Below are 20,437 nucleotides of genomic sequence, written 5' to 3'. Positions count from 1 at the left end.
TCATGAAAAACTCTTGAGGAGGAAAAACTTTATGGGACGTTAATTACCAACGAAAATAAAAGTCAAGTGTGTTTATACGTATAAACAATAATAAAAACCAAACAAAAACTTTATTTCATTGTCGTGTTATAATTAGGGAACTCCCTCACCCCCCACCCCACGCTTTTGGGGTGCTCTTTTGATGGGGGCAGTGTTGTCGTTGTCCCCTACCCTGTGCAATGTTTCCGCTTATTAAACGCATGCCAGTCGCCATACAAAAATCATGGCCACAAAAGCAGAAAAGCAGAAAGAAAACTTTCAACACTTTCTTGAGCACGCAATGCCGCAACGACATCATTAAAACACGCAAGTCATATCCATCCACAAAACACACACAACGCAAAATAAATAAAATTACAAAAATAAATATAAAAGTTTCATTTCATTTGTGACTTTTTGCAGGGTAACTTGTGTGCATGGCATACGCTTCTTCTAGTAGAGAGTATTATGAATATTACCAGAAAAAGTAACAATTTTTTAAAAGTCTTCTTTTCCCATAAGGGAACTAAAGGAGATGGTACCGATGCTTCCAAAGTGTATTTTATATTATTATTTTATATTATTTATAAATAATATTTCTATGATTTAGTTTTCTAGTTTTCTTCCCAAAAAAATTCCTCTCCTATTAAATGTGCATTGGAATCTACAAGATTGGGACACTAAATCGGTCTTAAAACAGGTATTTTTTTAGGGATAACTTTCGTATTGCTAATGAAATTTCAACCAAACTACAAAGAGCTGTAATTATATGTAAATAGGATCACTATATCCCATAGAAACCTTAGCAGATTTTGCAAGACAGAAAAAGGAGAGATTTTGGAATACTGTATACAAAATATTTCTTTTTTTTTTAAGGGCAAAACCCAAGCTTACGATTTGTTTTCTTCAGCTATAGTTTTCGATAGACCATCTACTTTTAAGAGTATCGAATGGCTCGACCTTTATTTCGTTATCTTTTTCCTTTGCCTTTTCGTATTTATGCTTCATTAAAATTAATAAAACGAAAAGAAAAGCATTGAAGACACAAAACAGCAGTGCGCAGCAGTGCAATGAGTGGGTGGCAATCGTTTTGCACAATTTGTCAACCCGCACACTCCACAGTTTGCTCTGGTCGTTTAAGCCGCTTAAAATACATATTGGCCAACAGACGAAACTGCACGTTTCGAGTGGCTGCGGCAGTGGCAGTGGCAGTGGCAGAGTCGTCGCATCTTCTTCTGCAATTAGCAAATATTTATAGTAGCCGCCCGCCTTTGGGGCGCATTATGTCGTCATTTTGCCAATTTGATTCGTTATGCAGTTTACATAAGAGACAGATTATAGCCACAACTTCCTCCTCGTCTGCCTGCCTTTTGGCCTGGTTAAGAGCCCCCGTGCTTGTGGGGGCGTAGCAGCAGTAGCAGCAGTTACGTTCGTGTTTAATGCTCTTTGAAGCCCAGTTCCGTTTTGCAATGGAGGGGGAGGACAGTCCATGATGTTGATGATGATGAGTGGCCCTCTCCCACAAACTTTCCCCCCCCCCCCCCCCCCCCCTCGAACCACCCGCACGCCAAAAGTGTCTCCAACTTTAGGGGCCACTTCGCTGGACCGCCTGTCATGTCCGTGTCTGACAGCAGTCGCCCTTTTTATGCATAATGATTGTTTTGCCATAGAACTCACTACCTGGCACAGCCCGCCACAGCCCACCACAGATTCTTGCCGCCGACAGGGAACCGAACAGATTTTTGGTCGAAAGGTGGCAGAATGTCTGGGAAAAGTTTTCCTTTTTCGTTGACACTTTCATAAATTGTAATTACATATCAAAGCAGTGTCACGGCCAGTGTCCAGCCAGTGTCCGGGCCCAGAATGCCATGAAAACTAAATGAACTGTGTGTCCGGCCAAGCACGGACAGGGAACACGGGACACGGGAAAGCACATTAAAATATATTATTTAATTTTCTCCTTAATGGCTCACAGGGTGGATAATTTATGAGGCGGGTACTGGTTCCCGGCGTCACTCTCAGATTTTAAGGTAATATGGTCACGGAAAAGTAAAAAATGTACAAAACGAAAGAATTTCCCGCACCAAAAAATATTTAATTAATTATTTAAGTAATTATTTTAAAACTTGTTCAACATCAACAGTAAATAAAGCACTGATTTTGTTTATAAAAATAACTAGAAAGCAGGCCCCCTGCACACTCGCATCGCTCTTGCGCCAACCCCAGGCTCACTCGCTCACGCATATGTATATGAGTAAAATACATCTTTATACTATAGAGAGATAGATAAAAATAAAACCGTTGTGGTGTGAGCAATTTTAAAGAAATTATACGTAATTTTGGTGTATTTATAGACAGTAATATTTGTAACCTAAATTATTAAATTATTATTAAATTCGAAATATAAAAAATAAAACCCTGTGGTATCCATTATGTATACATATATGTTTCTACTCTTTCGCAGACTCGCAAAATTAAGGTAGATCTTACATAGGCTTGGTTAACCTGGAGGGACCTCAGCGCGGTCACACAGAGGCCAGTATGGTCCTTGGAGTAGTAACAGAATTAATTATAATCAGATCATTTTTGCAGTACTTAGAAAAAACACATGGAAAATACTCTGCCGTTCCTTCACTTTTGGTGCTCCTTTTGATGGACTTATAGACATTAGGATTTTGTGCCTAAGTTTTAAAAATCATTATTATCATATGCTTTCAATTTTGGTTAGTAGCTTTTATATTGGAAATTGATTGCACAAAAGAACTAACATCTAAAATTATTACCATTCTATTAAAAAAAAAAAAAACAAATTTGTTTTTAAATGCCAAAGCTGCCAAGCAGAAAACTTAAACTTTGGGTTGCTCTATCTTCAGGCATATCCACTTTATCGACACGAATGTAAAATCTTGCTAAATGAATTTAAAAAATCATCTGCTAGCCTGCATTAGAGTTAAAGATTGAATAAAAGATTTATAACGACTGATAGCATTCAAAATGTAGAATCCTACCTTATGGTGCTCTATGGATTCTATGTAAGATTTCTTCAATTTGTTTATTACCCGAGGCATTCTTTAGCTCTTCTTTCATTTTCCCTCTACAGCTAATTAAATCTCAGCCCAAGAAAGCACCTCCCGAGTGCACTAGACGATTACGCAAGAGGCGTATGTATGTATATTCTGGGTACAAGCTGCCTTTTAATGAGAGCTTTGGCGCTGTCCAACCGGTAGACCGGTAGACCGTCCCCCATCCGACCGTCCACTCGAATGAGCGATTAACATAATTTTTCTATATTATTTTCATATGACGATTATTATGGCCATTATTGTTGTGCCTTTGTTCCGGGCCTTGTTTTAGCTCTCGAGACGTGAGCGCACCTCCTCTTCCTCCACCTCCTCCTTCTCGAATCTTGACCTCGCGCGTACGCGTACGCGTACGTCAGAGAACCGGCTTTTCGGCTCTCTTGGCCATGGGCCAGTAAATGGGGCTTGCCAAAAAAAAAAGAAACAAAAACGAGACTACTTAAAGCTATTCTTCTTCCACTCATCATTGTCTTTGGCTTCTAATTTAATAATACATCCAAACAAAACAGGGTGCTAACGGACCGTAACCAGATACAAGACACAAGATACTCATATCTGGAATTGTTGCTATTATGCGCGTGATATGTGATATCTTTCTTTAATTTTTAAGTGAAGTGAAGACCCCTAAGGGGCATTTTTGGCATCCAATTATGGTGTTCCCCCTGGCATTCTGGCTGTTCCTGCTGTTAAGATGAATAATTCAGCTTGAGAGTCCCCCACACAAAAAGTTTATGGCAGTTTCATCATTTCATTGTTTAAATATACAAAAATAATATTTTTGTTTGCATTTTAATAGGATTTTAAGCTTTAAAGGCTTTAGTGAGATGCTAAATGCATTTATCAATTAGTGTTTTATTATTTATTTATAGGAGTCAGACTTTTTTTTGGGAATGCAGACATATAAGTATGAAAATCAGATTACTGAGTTGGGAATTGACATAAGTACAGCGAAAAATAAAATGAAAAATTTTAGGAAATGCTTTGAAAATTTATAGACAAGGCTGGAAAAAATTAAGATTTCTTTTGGGTATTTTTATGAGCATTATTATTATTATTTTTTTTAATTCCTGAATTGTAGCGCATTTTTTTGCGTATAAAATATATAATATTTGATCCAAGGAATTGTTCATAATTTAATCTGTAAATTTATTATTTTAGTACTTTACTTTATTTATTAATTTATTTTATGTATTGTTTTATTTTTGATTATTTTATTTTATTTTACATTATAATTAATTTGATTAATGATTTTGTTATTTATTTTATTATTTCTTAGTATAATTTATTATTTTAGTATTTAATTTTTATTTGTTTTTTTTAATATTATATATTATTTATTTTTAATTTGTATATTATTCATTTTTATTAATTATTTTATTGTAACCACTTAATTATTTAAAAATAAATTACACCGTTACCTAATACAAATTCCTATTCAAATTATTAATTATTATTATTTCAAAAAACAGAGTATATATTTAGAGACGCTTTCTTTCATTTCCATAGCAGCTTTTAGCTTAGGAGATACTTCTCTTCTTTATCTAAAGATTATCATATAATTTCCATAACTTCTCATAGGTGTGTTCTTCTCTTAGAAAACTCCACTTTTTGCCTCATTTAAAACCATTTTCCACATTATTTTTGTTGCTCTAATTTTCATTTATAAAGTTTTCCGTGGAAGCACATTTCCGCTTTGCACGTGTCAATGAAAATAATTTAAATTTATTACACACACACAAAGCCCTCGCCCCCCACGATGGCCGCCCCTAATGCTGGTGTGGCACTCCTTTCACTAACAGACGCTGCGCTGCAGCCCCCCTTTAATGGGGGCGTCCACCCCCCATTAAAGGAGAAGCGAATGCCCGCACCACACTGAATGGAGCTCTGTGGAGAAACCCCTGCTGTTTGCTCATATTTTGTATGGGGCGCTAATTTGCAGTTGAATGGCGCTTAAATGCAGCTGCTACTGGGGCTGCTGCTACAGCAGAGGCATGCCACAGCAGATGTCAGACTGCATTTGTGGGGAGAAGAGGAGGGAGAGAGAGAAAGAAAGGGGGATTGAGAGCTAACCAGGAGGCAACGTGACGTGACAGTAATTAACATAATAATCCATTTTGTGGCCAAAGAAAGGCAGCAGCCAGTGAGCGAGCTAGAAAGAAAGAAAGAACTCGGTCTGTGGCTGCCTGTTGCTGCTCAACGAAAGTTGATACCCTTTCAAAAAAGAGGGGATTACGGATTTACAAGAAAGCAGGAAGGCAGAACGATTGTTCTCCAGTGCTCCATGGATTCCGAAAAAGGATTATCTGACTTCGGACAATTTTTTATGCAAACAATTTGTCTGAAAAATTTGCATAAATACTGATTTAAACTGCATAAAGTATCTATTATTTGGAAAATCCGATACTAAATTCATAAATTACCTAAAATACACATAATTGTATATTTCAGACATATTTTCCACAAATTCTACCACATTTCCATTGATACTTGATTATCATTAACATTATATAGGAAATAACTCACCTTAAACCATTCTTTGTGAGAAAAAACATTCTGTTTCTAATGAAATTCCACGCAAAGTCTAAGACCTGCAAATTCATGGGTTTCTGCATCCATTTCTTATCCAAATTGTAGCCAAATCTTAAAGAAAACATGCATCTCCAAGCTTCATTCTCCCAAGCTTTCATCTTTCTCTCTTTTCTCCCATACAGCCATTGGTCCCCCCTCCTTTTGTTTTGGTTTTTTTCTGGGTTTGATTTCGTTTCTTCATTTTGTGGGTTAACTATCTGGGCGTCGGCGGGTTAAGAACTGCCTGCTGATGCCTGCTGTTGTTGCAACATCACGACTCTCCCGTTTGGCCAGGCGCACGTTTTAATTTAATGCCCCTGCTCCAGCATGGCCAATATCCAACATCCAATCCCAGTCCCGAGAATAGTGCTGTCTATCGCAGATCCATGACTGAGAAAAGAACTGCTCTGCTCCGAGAAAGAGAATGTCCAAGCCAATCCCTGCTCTGATTATTGGGTCAATCGATATGACCACCCAAGGCCCCTCTCCCAAGGGAAGGGGGGAGAATCATATTTAAAGGAAGGATAATAGGCGGGCAGCAGATGCCTGGGTGCGTGTGGGTTGGCACGATTGAAGGGAAGCGGCAGACGAAAGACGGTCAAGTGTTAGACGAGGCGTAATCCATGCGGAATTCAATCTCATATTCAATTGGAGGATAGGTGCCTGTTCCCCTTGAGACTGCCTCTCAGAAATCGCTTGAATTTGAGCCACAGAAAGACTGGAATTTCCCTCCAAAAAAATACCCTTTCCCTTCCACTTTAATCGCGTTTAAAGTCCTTTAATTGAGCAACTTCTTTTGCTTGGGAAAATACTCGTATCATTCGAAAATGTCAATTTGCATTTGAAGCACAGAGGGGCTCCTGCCACAAACCATAAAAAAAATCACACACACACAGAAGCAGAGTCCTGAGCTGTCGTAAACAATTTCTGGGGACAGCCACTGTGGCGGCATACAGTCGCTGGGAAAAGTGTGGGAACGGGACCCAGTCAGTCGCCAGTTTGGCTGCTTTTCTGATTTTCTGCTTCTGGCAGGCATCTGTGGGATGCGTGTGGGAAATAAACTCAAAACGAGACCCAAACCGAAACCAAGATGGTTTTTTTCGTTAACTTTTCGGCAACAGAAAATATGAGAATTTCATTAATTTCAGCTACAAACAGTTTTGACGCCTGCCAAAGCACTTCCGTCCGTCTCCACAGAAATTGGCCAAATTAATAAGAGAGCAAGACCCCAAAGCGGAGGGCAGCGAATCTGAAGCGGCAGGAGACTTCCCCCGCGGAACAGGACAAAACATTTCGCACTCAAAACGTGGCGTTAATTGCCGGAACCCTCCGGAACAACACAACCAGAGAGAGAGAGAGAGAGAGAGAGAGAGATGAAGAAAAACACTTGAAAAAGTTTTCCACGTTGCCGTAATTAAAAAATCTGAAGCAGAGAATGCGAGATAGAAACAGAGAGTGATGGGAGAATGGGAATACCCTGGAATAGGAGAACTACTTAAGGTCTTTGGAGAAGATTTGGCTTGAGAAAAGTAGATTTTTGAAGGTTGAATACGGATAGGAATTTTGTAATGAAACATACAATTCTTTTGAATTTTTTGTAATCTTAAAACCTTTTTTTTACCATAAACAGTATGGAAAATAATAATAAGAGTAAATAAATTGATACTCAAATAGAAATTCATTAACTATAATAGAATAAATATAAATTAAATCTAATGCAAATTAATTAAATATAATCCAAGATAATAATAATAATTATTTTATACAAAAATAAAGACAGCCAATAACCATTTGTTTTTTATTATAATTAAGATTGTATTTTGTATTTTTGATTGTAAAATAATATCACTGATACAAATTATGTTGTTTGCTGTTACTGTTGGAGCAACTTATACAACAGTCACTGAAAAATTAAGAGGATTTAAAAATATAAACAAATAATAATAATATTAAAAATAAACAAAATATATATAATATAAAAAAAATATATTTACATATATAATTAAAAAAATGTCCATCTTTTATAAATCAATCTATTATTTATTCATTTCCCATTAAAAGAGGATAAGCATAAATTTCTTAAAATTATTAAATAATAAAAACCGCTTAAATAAGATATTCCGCAATTACACAACTCCCATTACATACATCTTTTACATTTTCCTCATATTTTCGTCTAACTTTCTTTTAGTTTCCCTTCAATTATTCTTTGTTTTGGCCTTCGTTTAAGGCCTTCCAACTTCCCTGAAACTTTTCTTCCCTCCAAAAGCAAACGCCGCAGGCAGAGAGTGTCCTTTGTGGAGTGAATTTCCACTGCTGCAATATATAATATCCTGTAGCGGAAATTCTAATTTGAAATATCAGCTGGACAGCGAGGGAGCAAGGAAATGAGGCAAAGTGGAGGAGAAAAGGAGGGGAAAACTTGCAAAAGAGACTAAAGTAAAATATTGCTTTTCTTTTTGACGAGGAATCATCATCAACAAACAACAGAGCAGTCAATATTTCTTTGTGCGATTTTCTTCATCGTCAAATATCCGTACACGGAGGAGGCTCTTCCTCTCCATCCTTCGATGCTCCTCCTCTGTGCTCACCGATTCCCCTTCGTCTCTCTGGGTTCTCCGATTCTCCTGTCAATCCCTCTGGCATGTTCTACTGACAGTCCCTCTTCTGTCCCTCTGCCTTCCATCTGCCTGTCAGTCACCTTTCTCTCTGCCTTTTGGCAAGGGTATTTTGTGTCTCTTTTAGCCTCTTTCATGGCTCTTCAGACCATCATTGGAACATCATTCGAAAAAGGCTAAAGCCAAGACAAACCAAACCCCAGAGCATCGAAGGAGGAATCTCTGTAATCCGAGCGTTTCTCCCTCGCTCTTTCTCTCTCTTTGTGCAGCTGGGGGGCCCGCCTGTCGATCTGCATAATGAAATTACGGCATTATCTTCCCAGTACAGTTATACGCTGCATCGCAAAATTGCTGTCAGTAGCGGATGCAGATGCTGCCGCCACTGCCGGGCTGCAGGGCAAAAAGTAGAACCTGAGAAAATGATACTCGCTTCGGCGGGGCAGGCAGAACCTTTTCTCTTGTGCTGCTGCTGCAAGAATGATGCTGCAAAGAGGTGGGTCTCTCACCGATTGACTTGCTGACTTACTGACAGAATAACAGGCAGACACCGAGGCCCACAGACAGTACAACAGGCAGACACCGAGGCCCACAGACAGTACAACAGGCGGTGTAACAGACTGATGGAATAGCCGACTGACGACTGACTGCAAGACTTGGGACATGATTGAGGCTTCGACTATGGCTGCAACTGCAACTCTCCTTTCTCGCCTTTCCATGCAAATCAGCCTCTGGGCCGAGACTCATTTTCTTTCCCAATTTGCCGGCAATTTTCGCACATTTGGCCAACAGCTGCTTTCACATTTATGCCCCCAAAGCAGGGGGCGGGGCAGAGCAGAGCAGTGTAGGGGTTGTGCCTTCAAGAATTACGTCAGGTCAGCCATGACTCCTAATTAACGTATGGGGCGTTGTCTAAGCTCTCTTTACCCTGAATATTTTGTAATTTTGTTTGAAAGCGTTTTCCCCGCTCTAATTTATTTTAATTAAATAAGCCATAAATGCCACAGAAATTACCCAAAAATTTAAGGTTGAAAAAAATGAAATTCGGAAATCGCCTTCCCTTTGGCGGGGAGCTACTGAGAAAGAGGTTTCTGCTCAATCATTTAACGGCATGGCGCCTAGATATCCATAATCTGTATTTTATTTTCCAGGGAAAACAGGAAAAACCTCAACCGAATGACCGAAAAAAAGCCATGAAAAAACCTTTTCTTTATTGCATTTTTATGGGGTGCTTGGGATTCGAGTATAGCACTCCCGTCGTATATATCGTAATTTTAGTGTAAACCCGTCTATTGTTTCACACAAACGAACCCCCTTCCCCCCACAGAGACCTCCACAGTCTCCTGCCATGCCATGCCGTCCGCTGAGGTTTCTGCGAGGTTCTGCAATTAATCATAAAATATTGTTTGCACCTTAACCGCAACGACAGGCAGCGACAGACGACAGACGAGCGACGACAGGCTACCACTGAAACCCCTGTGGCACGTATGGCATTACGCACTTCCGTTTCCGGTGTGTCTGGCGTTTACCCCTCTTCCTTCTTTCCCTTTCCCCTGGAAAGCTAATTCAGTTTGCTCACCCGCGCGCAAAGCAAACAAATAAAAAGATCAAAAAAAATTAAAAAACAAACAAAAACAAAGTTTTTATTGCGTTCTTTTTTGCACGCGCAAAAATTTATTTTGTGATTTATGAGGCGCAAGAAAAGCAGCAACAAAAGCCATCGAGAAAGGAGAGAATGAGAGGGCGACAAACTTGGGCTTGCAGACAGAACGGCGAGACATGACCGCCACACAACGGCACAGAGAGAGAGAGAGGGAGAGAGACCCATTCTATATCCTATGAAGAGACCGGGCCCCCCTCCCTATACCGCTCCAGAACAACCTTGAAAATTGAATGACAGCATCTGAAGGCCACTTGCCACAAAGTTACTTATTGTAAAAGTCCAAAAGAAGATTCGCATATAAGCCAAATGGCCAAGATGAATGTCTAAAAATAAATACATATATATACAGCAAAATAGTTACAGCAAAAGGCAAGAATATGTTCCTACCTTCTTTTGGCCTTTTCCACATTTCTCTTCATTCGACGTAGTACCATCCGAACAATGTGAGCGTTGCGAGCTTCTGCTGCGACCGAAACTATACATTTATCCCCGATACATGGTCAATATGGCTCTCCTACGGCAGACGGCGGACGTTAGACGACGCCCATCATAACCATTACTACTGGCCGCTAGATGCTTCATGTTTTCCTTGGAAACTGTTCATATTTTTCCATTTCCCTATCAACAACCTCGCACATCTGTTAATCTCTTCTTCTTCTTCTTCATATTTTAGCTTTTTTGCCGCCATGTACGGCGGCAGAGATGTAAAAAATACAAATATCGATACCTTGAACTGTTATCAAAACTATCGTTGGCCCTTTAACAAATTGTGTGACAGTAAAAATAATTTTTGATATTCACTTTGTTTAAATCATTGAACTGGAACATTCAAATTGGAAAAAAATTAATATTCATAAGTTGAGCGTGCAAACCGATATTGTGGCATCTTAAAACTATAATTTTCGTTTGTTTATATTGCGGTTGCAGCCCTGCGCGTGTAAGTGTGGTTATCTCCATGCCTAGAATTCGGCGTCCACTCTAGGAAACTGTAAATTACCAATACGAAAATAGTAAAAATCAGGAGAACAACTACCGTAACCCGTAACTACACACACCCAAGCATTCCAATGACGTCGCCTCACTCGGAGACCCCTCTGCGTCGATCTGCGGTGGGCAGCTACCGCAAAAACGACGAGGCCGAGCGGCAGGAGGCACGCCGGCGCACACCGCTGGTTCAGCAGGACACTCGCACGAGTTCAGCTCTCGAGTCCATCGAGGAGAACGAGACGATACGCTCCTGCGTGGATCTGTACAACAGAAATAAGCTGAACAAAGACAATGTCTGGAATATGTCGTTGATTGATACACTAGCCAATCTAATGGATCGCCATCACAAACAGCTGAACAATTTCAAGGTGCGTTTTATCCCTTCGACCAATATGGAGAGCTCCTAACCCACTTTTCTTCCTTCACAGATGACTGGCTATTCGCTGGAGGCCTCGGCCAAGATCTACGACCTGCGCGTAGACTCAATCTACAAAGATGCATTGCGTATATCGGCGGGCTTGAGTGCTCGCACATTGACGGACAAACAGATAAGCGATGCCGACGCGGATGATGAGGGCTTACCTGAAGGACCTCCAGGTGATGGAGAAGGTGGCGATGCGGCTCCCAGTCAAAAGCAGCAGGTGACACCTAAGCCCAAGCGCCAGAAAAGACATTTTTCAACGGTGATAAAGAACAAAGAAACATTGAATGCGCGTTTGGACATGGTGCCCATGCAGGATGCGGTTTTTGCGAAGCTCAATTCGACGGTGGGTTCCATCAATGCCGCCCATCGCCTGATGCACAACATTCTGCCCAGCGTGGACTCTGAAATGCGGCTACGCACGACCCACAAATTCTGGGATACGACGGAGGAGACGGATGAGCTCATGGACAGCGAAACGCTGAGTGCTGGCACCAAGCAGTGGGCCAATGAAGAGTTGTGCAATGCGGAATGGCTGCCTAAGCTGTACAACCATATGGACAAACTAAATCTGCGGCCACTCCACACGGGCTACGTGATAAGCAGTGCTCCCAATCCCAAGCCACAGTCGGGATCTATTTCAGAGGCGGCCCCCACATGTAATGACGCTGCTGAGGGGCTGGATAATGCGGACGACTTCGGTGTGAATCCCACAGATATATCAGTAGCATTTGACATGAATGCCGAGTGTGAGCCCATGCCGGATATGGAGGCAAGTCCACCCATTATCATAGATATACAATCGAATGATTTGCAGGATCTCACCGCCGAGGAGCAGACGCGTTTGAGCAAAACGGCCGGGGTCATTGACGATCTGAGGCCAGTGGATGGTGTGACTAGCCTGGACTACTCTTACAGGCCCATGGACAGAATCCGACAGTTTTGGGCGGGTCCAGCGCATTGGAAATTCAGGCGCACTCGTCCGCTCACCACTCTGGCCGAGACGAATGGACCTATGGCTGCTAAACCAAAGAAAACGGCGGCAGCCACCTCCAAGCGACGCATTAAGAATCTGCACTATGGAAAGTTCAACAAGGAGTTATTCCAGCCCCTCAATGCTAACAAAAAAAAGCAGCGAAAGGTCAATGAAAAGAAATGGGATGCCCGAAAGGTGGTGCGGCCCACAAAATTCAACTTTGAAGCGGATTACTTTCTAAAATACGACTCGGCGCCGGGTGTTAAAGTTAGCCAGAGTTTTGGAGAAGCCGATCTGGTTGAGGGACTGGAAAATGATACGGATATGGATGGGGGCTCCCACCACGACGATGCCGACATAGAGCTCTCTGACAACGAACATTTCACCACAGATGATCCTGTCAGGAACCGAATGTCGGCAGCGGGCATTGAAAATACCATGGACATGATGAATGAGGATTCATGTGAGGATAGGCTCAATCAAAGCCAAAGCATCCATAAGGATGACGATACAATCTTGGAGATATCCACCGAATTTAACGATGCACCAAGGCAGGTGGGTCTTTGAGGGACATACTATTCCCAAGGGTGTCTAAAATATCATTTATTTGGTTCTTTTTCAGGTCACCAAAGTAATTGTGCCATTTGCGAAGCGTGCCAAGGTGATCGACATGAAGAATCTCAAGAAAAGCTGCCATTCTTTGATCCAGAAACAGCTCCTGAATCCTGTCGATGAGACCTCGGTACCCTCCCACTCAGTGCCAAAGGAAGAAAGCTACGCGAAGGGTACCGCCAGCTTCCAGGAGGTTTACCGATCCTTGCCTGATGTCTTGAGTGACAAGATGAAAGATTCTCTGTCCCCATCGGTGGCCCTCTATGCGGTTCTCCATTTGGCCAACGACATGAAACTGCGACTCATTCCACAAGAGAATCTAGAGGATTTTCAAATCCGGCAAGTTCTGGATGACGAAGATTAGAAACTTAGAAGTAATCAATCTCCACACAATTTTAAACACATTTTCATGCACCAAAACATACAAAACACTAAACGAAACGAAGCTAGGCTCATCTCCAATGTATTTTTGGATGATTTTTTAATTCCATCTCTCAAAGGGTACCCCGTTCTAAGTCCTAAGATAGCCGACAATAGAAATGTGTGTGCTACCCCATATTAACAATAAATTAATATTTTTGAGAGCCCGTGTACCTTGAACCTTTTTTTGGTTTTTGAACATAGAACTTTTTTTCCACCCACTGCAGCGGAGACGTTTGTGTGAGATTCTTGAAATTTTTTATTTTAACCAGTAATGGAGATGAGTATACAATCTTCACACCAGAAGACGCCACGGGAAGGCAACTTGGCCGAAGCAACTGGGCTATTTATGCTGGGGTCGGAAACGCTTCCTTCTGGACGTTACACACATCCAGTTTCACCAAAAATCTTTCACCCTGTACTCATTTTGAGTGTCGGGTATAAAAAGATAGCTCAATTAAATGGGGTCCGCAATCAACATATAAAGCCGCTTAAAGCCCCGTGAAACCAACACTTTATTAACGGCCCCCTTTCTACGCCCCTTTCCGCGCTAATTGCTGCTGTTCGATGTTTTATTTATTTATTCAGGCAGATTTTTTCCCCCTACATACATACATATGTGTGGGTTTATATAGTTTTTTCATTATTCAAGAAGCATCCGTCAGCGCGCAGCAGGACAACTGTCAATTGCAATCTGCGCGGGGGAGCCTCTGATGGTAGCGTAACAAATCCCCCCGTTCCCAGTCCTCTTTGATTCCCGCGTATTTCAGTGATTTCATGTTTGATTTTTTTCTTTTTTTTGATAAACGATTGTGACATAAACACTGACTGCCCTGCACTGTATGGGAAATATTACATATTTATTCTGTCTTAATTTGGATTTTGCCCTCCAGTGCCCTTCTTTGGAGCGGGGGCCTGCTGTGTGCTGTCGCCTTGGGGGACATGGGGGTAATTATATACAGCATTATGATAATGACAGACATCCCCCTCCACCCCAAAGTCAGCCAATTATGGTGGAGGTGTTTGGCTGTCAACACACGAACCGCACGAACGGCATATAAACCTCGAAAACCCAATCCAAATCCGAAATATAAAAAAAACATAACATATATAACATATATAAAAAACATAAAAACAAAAAAACATAAAAAACAGACAACAATAAAGTTGAGGAATTGGTGGTGTGTTTGTTCAGTCGGCAAGTGACATGCAATTATTTATACATTAGCCGCGAAATGCGTGAGGGGGCGGGGGGCCCTACTGCAAATATTTGTTTCAACAGACTTTTATCCGGCCGCCCCATAAAGTAGAAGGAAACTTTTGTAACATTGCGTATACGCAGGGAATACTTGATGGGAGGAGGACATAAGACGCTTGCGATCGCCCCATAAGGAAAAGAGATTTTTTTGTACTTTGTAGGGGAGGAGTATGCTGCAATAATTTTATACTTTTTGGCTGAGGAGTAGCTGCAGACTCTGTTGATCACCCCATAAGCAATACGGTTTTTTTGATGCTTTGCCTTTACGCCATGTGTGTGTGTACATAAAGAGCGGGGAATATTCTACTTTTTGGTGGTGGAGTAGCTGCTGGATTACTATAATTTTTTTTGGGGATGTAGCTGTTAAAATTATATACTTTTTGGTGCAGGAGTAGGCTGCCAGCTGCAGGCTGCAGGAATATTAAAATTTTTCAAGCGTAAGAAGAAGCTAAAAATGTTGTACTTCTTGGTGGCGATATAGCTAGAAGAACTTCATACTTTTTGGTTGAGGAGTAGTCTGAAGGCTCCAGGAATATTCTACTTTTTGGTGAAGGAATTCCTGCTGGAGTTTTCAACCCACTTTTTGGTGGCGCATCTAAACGCACAATATTATCCCCCTTTTGGGCAAACAATTTGATGAAAATTATAATTATTTGAGGAGGGGAGTATACTCGTACTGATGGCTGTCAATGTGAAAGGGTTAGGGTGGAAAGCCTTTTGGATAGGTAATGATCCTTTTGGTTAGGCTTTTGGCTAGCTTATATCCAAGATTGTATGAGACTACCAGTGGCAGCAGGAGCTTCATTACGTATTCCGAACAAATATTTTGGTAACCTTTCAACCGAACAGCACAATCTTCAGCTGCCATCCAAGTGAATCCTCCGCTCAAGCGCACCCAACATTCCATAATAATTTATCGAATCTGAGAGCATTACATTACCTGGGCTTTAATGGGGATTCGGGACTCGCATTTCGCTAAAATATTCAATGCCCTAAATGCTTGTGGCAGTCCCCTTTCGGTCTTTCACTCAATTGCTTCATCGCTCACTCAGCGAGTCAGTCATTCAGTCGGTTAGCCGCTCAATCGCGGTGTCAGTCAATCAGAAGACCAAACAAATCGGCAGAACGTCAGGCGCTGCCAGCAGATAGGGAAATAAGACATTCGCCCACTTCCGGGGCACAGCGCCTTTCTCCTTTTCTCCCTCTCTCTCTCGGTTTCCCTTTTTCCCTTTATGTGTGGCATATGCCATCGAAGCTCTCGCTACTTGTTGCTGGTAAACGTTTTCCACTTGTTTTTACAGCCACAAGGATTCACAGAAGGTAGGAATGTGGCCAAAAGAAGGCAGAGAAACGGCCGAGTGGTGTAAAGATACGGCTATAGGGAGTGGTATTTCCACAGAAAGGATGGAGGAATGGTTGCCTAAGCAAAAGCCTACCTCATGGCGTTGAGTTGAAATTTATGGCATTTGTTTTTCCGCCTCTTGGGAAGAACCCCGCACAAGTCGCAGCAACAAAAAAGTAAACGCGTTTCACGTTTTTGGCTGATTTGAAAAACATTTGAATGGCGCCATAAAATCACTTAAGTGTACAAGTTTCAGGACCCCACAGGACCGGCCGATCCATGTGCCGCAGTCGAGCCGAGCCGGCTACCATTTCAATATTTTTTGTGGCATATTTACGGGCGTTGACGCACAGGATTTAAGACCCAATGTTGATGCTGCTGCAGGGGCTGCTGTCGGGTGGCAAAAATCTGTGGTAACGAAAAACCGAATCCCCAGAAACCAGATCGAAAAAACACATTGCACATTTGCATGGGGTGTCAGAGAGACAGACAGAGGATTCTCAGAGTAAGAGAGAGAGTCCTCCCGTCAAGTGGGAGACAGAATACAAGTAGAAGACCCTCCACAGCATATGGTATAGGCTTCCACTGGCCTTGATTTTGGCACGAATCCTGCGGCTGAAGCACCCTTCTCCACTCCCTCGCAAAAACACTGAACCATATTAAATTTGTTATAAATTAAGATTGATACCGATGCATCCCCTGGGGCACACACACACGCACATGTGCCCAAAAAAGGAAAAGGAAAATATGCCATGGCTTACCTCCTCTGCTTCTGGTGCTGTCGGGGGAAAAAGCTTCTCAGAAGTACCATTAACTGCAAAAGGAGAGACGGAGAAAATGTTATTATTTGGAAGCCCTTTTCCGAGATTGTTTTTGGTTTATGAATAATGATATGGCTTTTGGTTTTAGTTTCCAGATACTTCTCGGCCTAATTTCGGCTTAGATAGCAGCTACTTGTAGGTTTAGTTATAAGATACTTTCTGGCTTCGTTATGAGATACTTTGGGCTCTTCTACAAATGGATATGAATAGTATTCATTTATTCAAACTAATTGAAAGGGTTTTGGCCATCATTTTGTGGGTTAGTCTATGAGGAGAAAACAGGGGAAATGGGAACAAATTAATAGGGAATATGTATTTAAAATGATATATTCAAGAAGGAAAGGGAATATATTCAATTAAAAAATTTAGAAACTGTTCCGCCAATAAATAAGTCTTTATTTATACTTTTTAGAAATATTTTTTATAAATCTATAAATTTTTGGTAACGGCAAAATAATTTTCAACTTTTTAATGGACTTTTAAATAATTTAATAATTTTAATACTTTTTTAATTTAATTTTAATTTTTATTAGAATTTTTCCACATAATTTCAATTGCACTTTTTTATTAAATGTTATAACGTTATTAACGCATAATTTTATATTTTATTCGAATTTTTCTTTCAAAATTTATATGTTATTTTTATTTTCTTTATTCTAGGAATATTTTGTACTTAAAAAAAAAAGAAATTTTCACATAAAATACAAAATGAAGTAATAAACTAAAAAATAGTTTTTTACTTTATTTTGTATTTTATTTATTTTTGAATTCATTTATTTAAAAAGGAATAATCTTGATTTTATTTCGATAGACCTTAAAGGTTTTTATTACAGACAAATTCGTTTTTTAAACAATGCCCAAAAAACACACTAAGAAATATCCAATAAAATCCGCAGAGGAAGCAACAGTGTCTGTAAATATTGTATGTGGCAGACAGGATCCACTAGTCCCCTGGCTATACGTTTTTCAATGCCAAAATTGTCCATCGTTTGCCTCCATCGAGGACTTACCTTGACCAACAAATTTGATGGACAAAACAAAGGAGTTAAAAAACCTTAAACGCTGCACAAAAAAATGTACGAAAATATATGGAAAATGTGAGGTCGAATCGATGGAAAACTACAAGAGAAAACAAAACAGAAAAGGAATCTCCCATCTCCCAATCCTCCAGTTGCTGGAAATGAACTTGAAACTGGCCGGAGGGGAAAAGGGAGCCACAGTACAGTGCCCTCTGCCTCTTCTGCCTCTGGCTCTGGCTCTTGCCAGAAAATCACGCTGCTATTGGGTCTCCTCCACACACAGTGGTGTTTAATCAAGTGTGAAATCTTTAATCAAGTCAACTCCTGGTGGGGCCTCTCCCTCCTATCCCTCCTCCCCTGCGAGTCGAACGAAACTCACGACTGAGTGAATTCCCAGCAGCTGCCGTGGGGCTCGAAATCCCAGTTCGCAGAGTTCCAGTCACAGATCCAATAACGGGGCCAAAAGCCAAATGCAACGCAGCTGTTTTGGGCTCTCTGTTCCGATGCCTCGTTTTCAGTACCTGGTTTGACCTTTTTCTCCCCCTTTTGACGGGTTTCCCTTCGCCAGAGAGGCCTCCCACGCTTGGACCTCTCACTCGAAGCCCTCAACGCTCTACCTCTGTCCAAGACCCCACTCCTTTCCCGGCCTTTGCTGGTCTTTCAATTAAGAAAAAAAAAACAGACCTACCCAGGCCCTGAACTGCACGATTTTGTTGTTGTTGCCGGTTGGCGTTAAAACAAAAAACAACAGCAGCATGTTTTTTCAGGTCTTTTCCCCCCTTTTTTTTGGCCACTTTTGGAGTGCGAATTATCCAAATTAGCCGTAAATGCTATGACTAAATTAACGGTACAGATATATACACCATAGCCGTGAAAATGTGGGATAAATGTAGGAAAGTGGAGTCATCCGCGGAGAAAGTCTTGGAAGGAAAAAGGAGGAACAGCCGAAGACGAGCATTATTCTTTGGGGAGAAAATGGAAGAAAAATAATAGATTCCCAAGTATCTTTTACCAATTTAAAGATTTTTAAGGGTAGCTTTGGTTGCAAAGATGTATCTTGTTCGATTTAAATTCTCTTGAAAGTATATCTAACATTTCAAAGATACATTTAAGGATTCATTCCACCCAAAACCTCTGCCTACAAAATGCAAATATGTATCTTTACTCTTAATCAAAAAAATCTCATATTTTCTTATGCAAAATCCCCCCCAAAAAGTATCTCCAACCTTTCCTTTCACTTTTATTAATTCTCAGTAATTTAAGCCGCCAAAACTCGAAATCTCATCAACTGAATGCCGAATACAAAATGTATCTTCCACAGTCGCCTGTCTGCAGCTGTCGGAAAAAGAAAGAAAAGCCAAAACCAAGACTCCGCACACAAAACACAATGCAAAATACTCTTTCAATATTTTATTCATGGCCATAACACAGCGCCCATGGCTATTTATCTGGCCAAAGCGATGGCACACACAAAGCAGCAGAAAAGGCAGACCAAACCAGAGGAAAATGAAAAAGCAGAAACTACAATTAAAAAGGGGAAGGAAATTCCAAATCCAAATCCAAACTCAAACCCAAAGATGGAATCGTGAGCCATAAAAGTGGGTCAGAAAAATCTCCGGCTGGTCGATGGGAATGGGAGAGGCATGGGCAAGCGATCTCTGGCCAAATGGAAAATGCGAAAATCCAGATGGAAATGTGTCGAAAGAACAGAGAGAGAACGAACTTTTGCGATATGCATGCGCAGAATTTTCCCGGCCGGAGCAGAGCAGCCTAAGAGTAAAGTTTTTTATAATCATATGCCCCCCACCCCACGGAGAGGAGGAAAAATGCGGGAAAAGTTCATTAATTTGCCCGCAACTTTTCTCCGGCTGCCACTTGACTTTGGGGATAGAAATAAATGGTATTACAGGGCAACATTTGTGCCTGCCCCTGCCCATGGGGAAAAAGGGTGGAAAAGCGTGTGGAAATGTACACCCAGGGGAAGGGCAGGGCAAAGAAGGGAAAGGCGTTCTATGGAAAAGCCCAACCATAGGGAAAGTCGTGGTGCATAAATAAACCAAAAAGAAATAAAATAAAAACAAAAACTGCAGCCGATGCACACTTTATGCAAATAGAAACTTTTGGTGTTAATAAAGAAGGACAGAGACAGAGTACATTTTCTCCTGTCCACCCACTTCTTCTTGCCCCTCTGGCCAATGCATATGCATATCGCCTTTTCCTATATTTCTACATATTTTATATATACTATATAATCGTATAATCGTACTTGTTCTGTGACCTCCTCCCGAGCCTCAGGGGTGCACTTCACACAACCTTCTGTGGCGTTTTGATACCCTAATCCATGGATTTTTTGGGGTATTTTGGATTCACGTTAGACTTCTAGGACTCCAAAATGCAGGGATTTTTCGTTGGGGTCTATGATTTAAGGAAAAGAAGACTTTCTATGGCTCTCCATACACAGAGGAATAAATATTTTCAAAGATTTAGGCAGGTAGCGCCTCTGTTGTGCTCCCAATCTTATCGATCTTTGTCAACACTGTGGAATCCATAATTGAAAAGATACGGCACTGTTTTCCCCCAATATCTTAGTTGTAATTCCTCGCTATCTATGTATCTATCTATCATATAATCATTCCC

General features: G+C 41.0%; 2 protein-coding genes across 2 annotated transcripts in view; one reads left to right on the top strand and one right to left on the bottom strand.

Annotated features, from left to right (window-relative positions):
• LOC6596459 overlaps nt 1–20,437 on the bottom strand; it is a 69,510-nt gene that overhangs the window by 35,990 nt on the left and 13,083 nt on the right. The window contains exon 2 of the mRNA XM_026987847.1: nt 16,722–16,774. The gene's annotated coding sequence lies outside the window, so the exon portion shown is untranslated. The remainder of the gene's footprint in view (nt 1–16,721; nt 16,775–20,437) is intronic.
• LOC6596570 (condensin complex subunit 2) lies at nt 10,815–13,527 on the top strand. Its single transcript, XM_026987846.1, has 3 exons — nt 10,815–11,299; nt 11,360–12,883; nt 12,951–13,527. The coding sequence occupies exons 1-3, from the start codon at nt 11,012–11,014 to the stop codon at nt 13,302–13,304; spliced, it is 2,166 nt and encodes a 721-aa protein (XP_026843647.1). The 5' UTR covers nt 10,815–11,011; the 3' UTR covers nt 13,305–13,527.

Source organism: Drosophila persimilis, unplaced genomic scaffold (assembly GCF_003286085.1).
Source record: "Drosophila persimilis strain 14011-0111.01,24,50 unplaced genomic scaffold, DperRS2 tig00000124-arrow-pilon, whole genome shotgun sequence".
Taxonomy (NCBI): Eukaryota; Metazoa; Arthropoda; class Insecta; order Diptera; family Drosophilidae; genus Drosophila; species Drosophila persimilis.
Note: the sequence above shows the minus strand (reverse complement) of the source record. Positions and strands in the feature narration are given on the sequence as shown.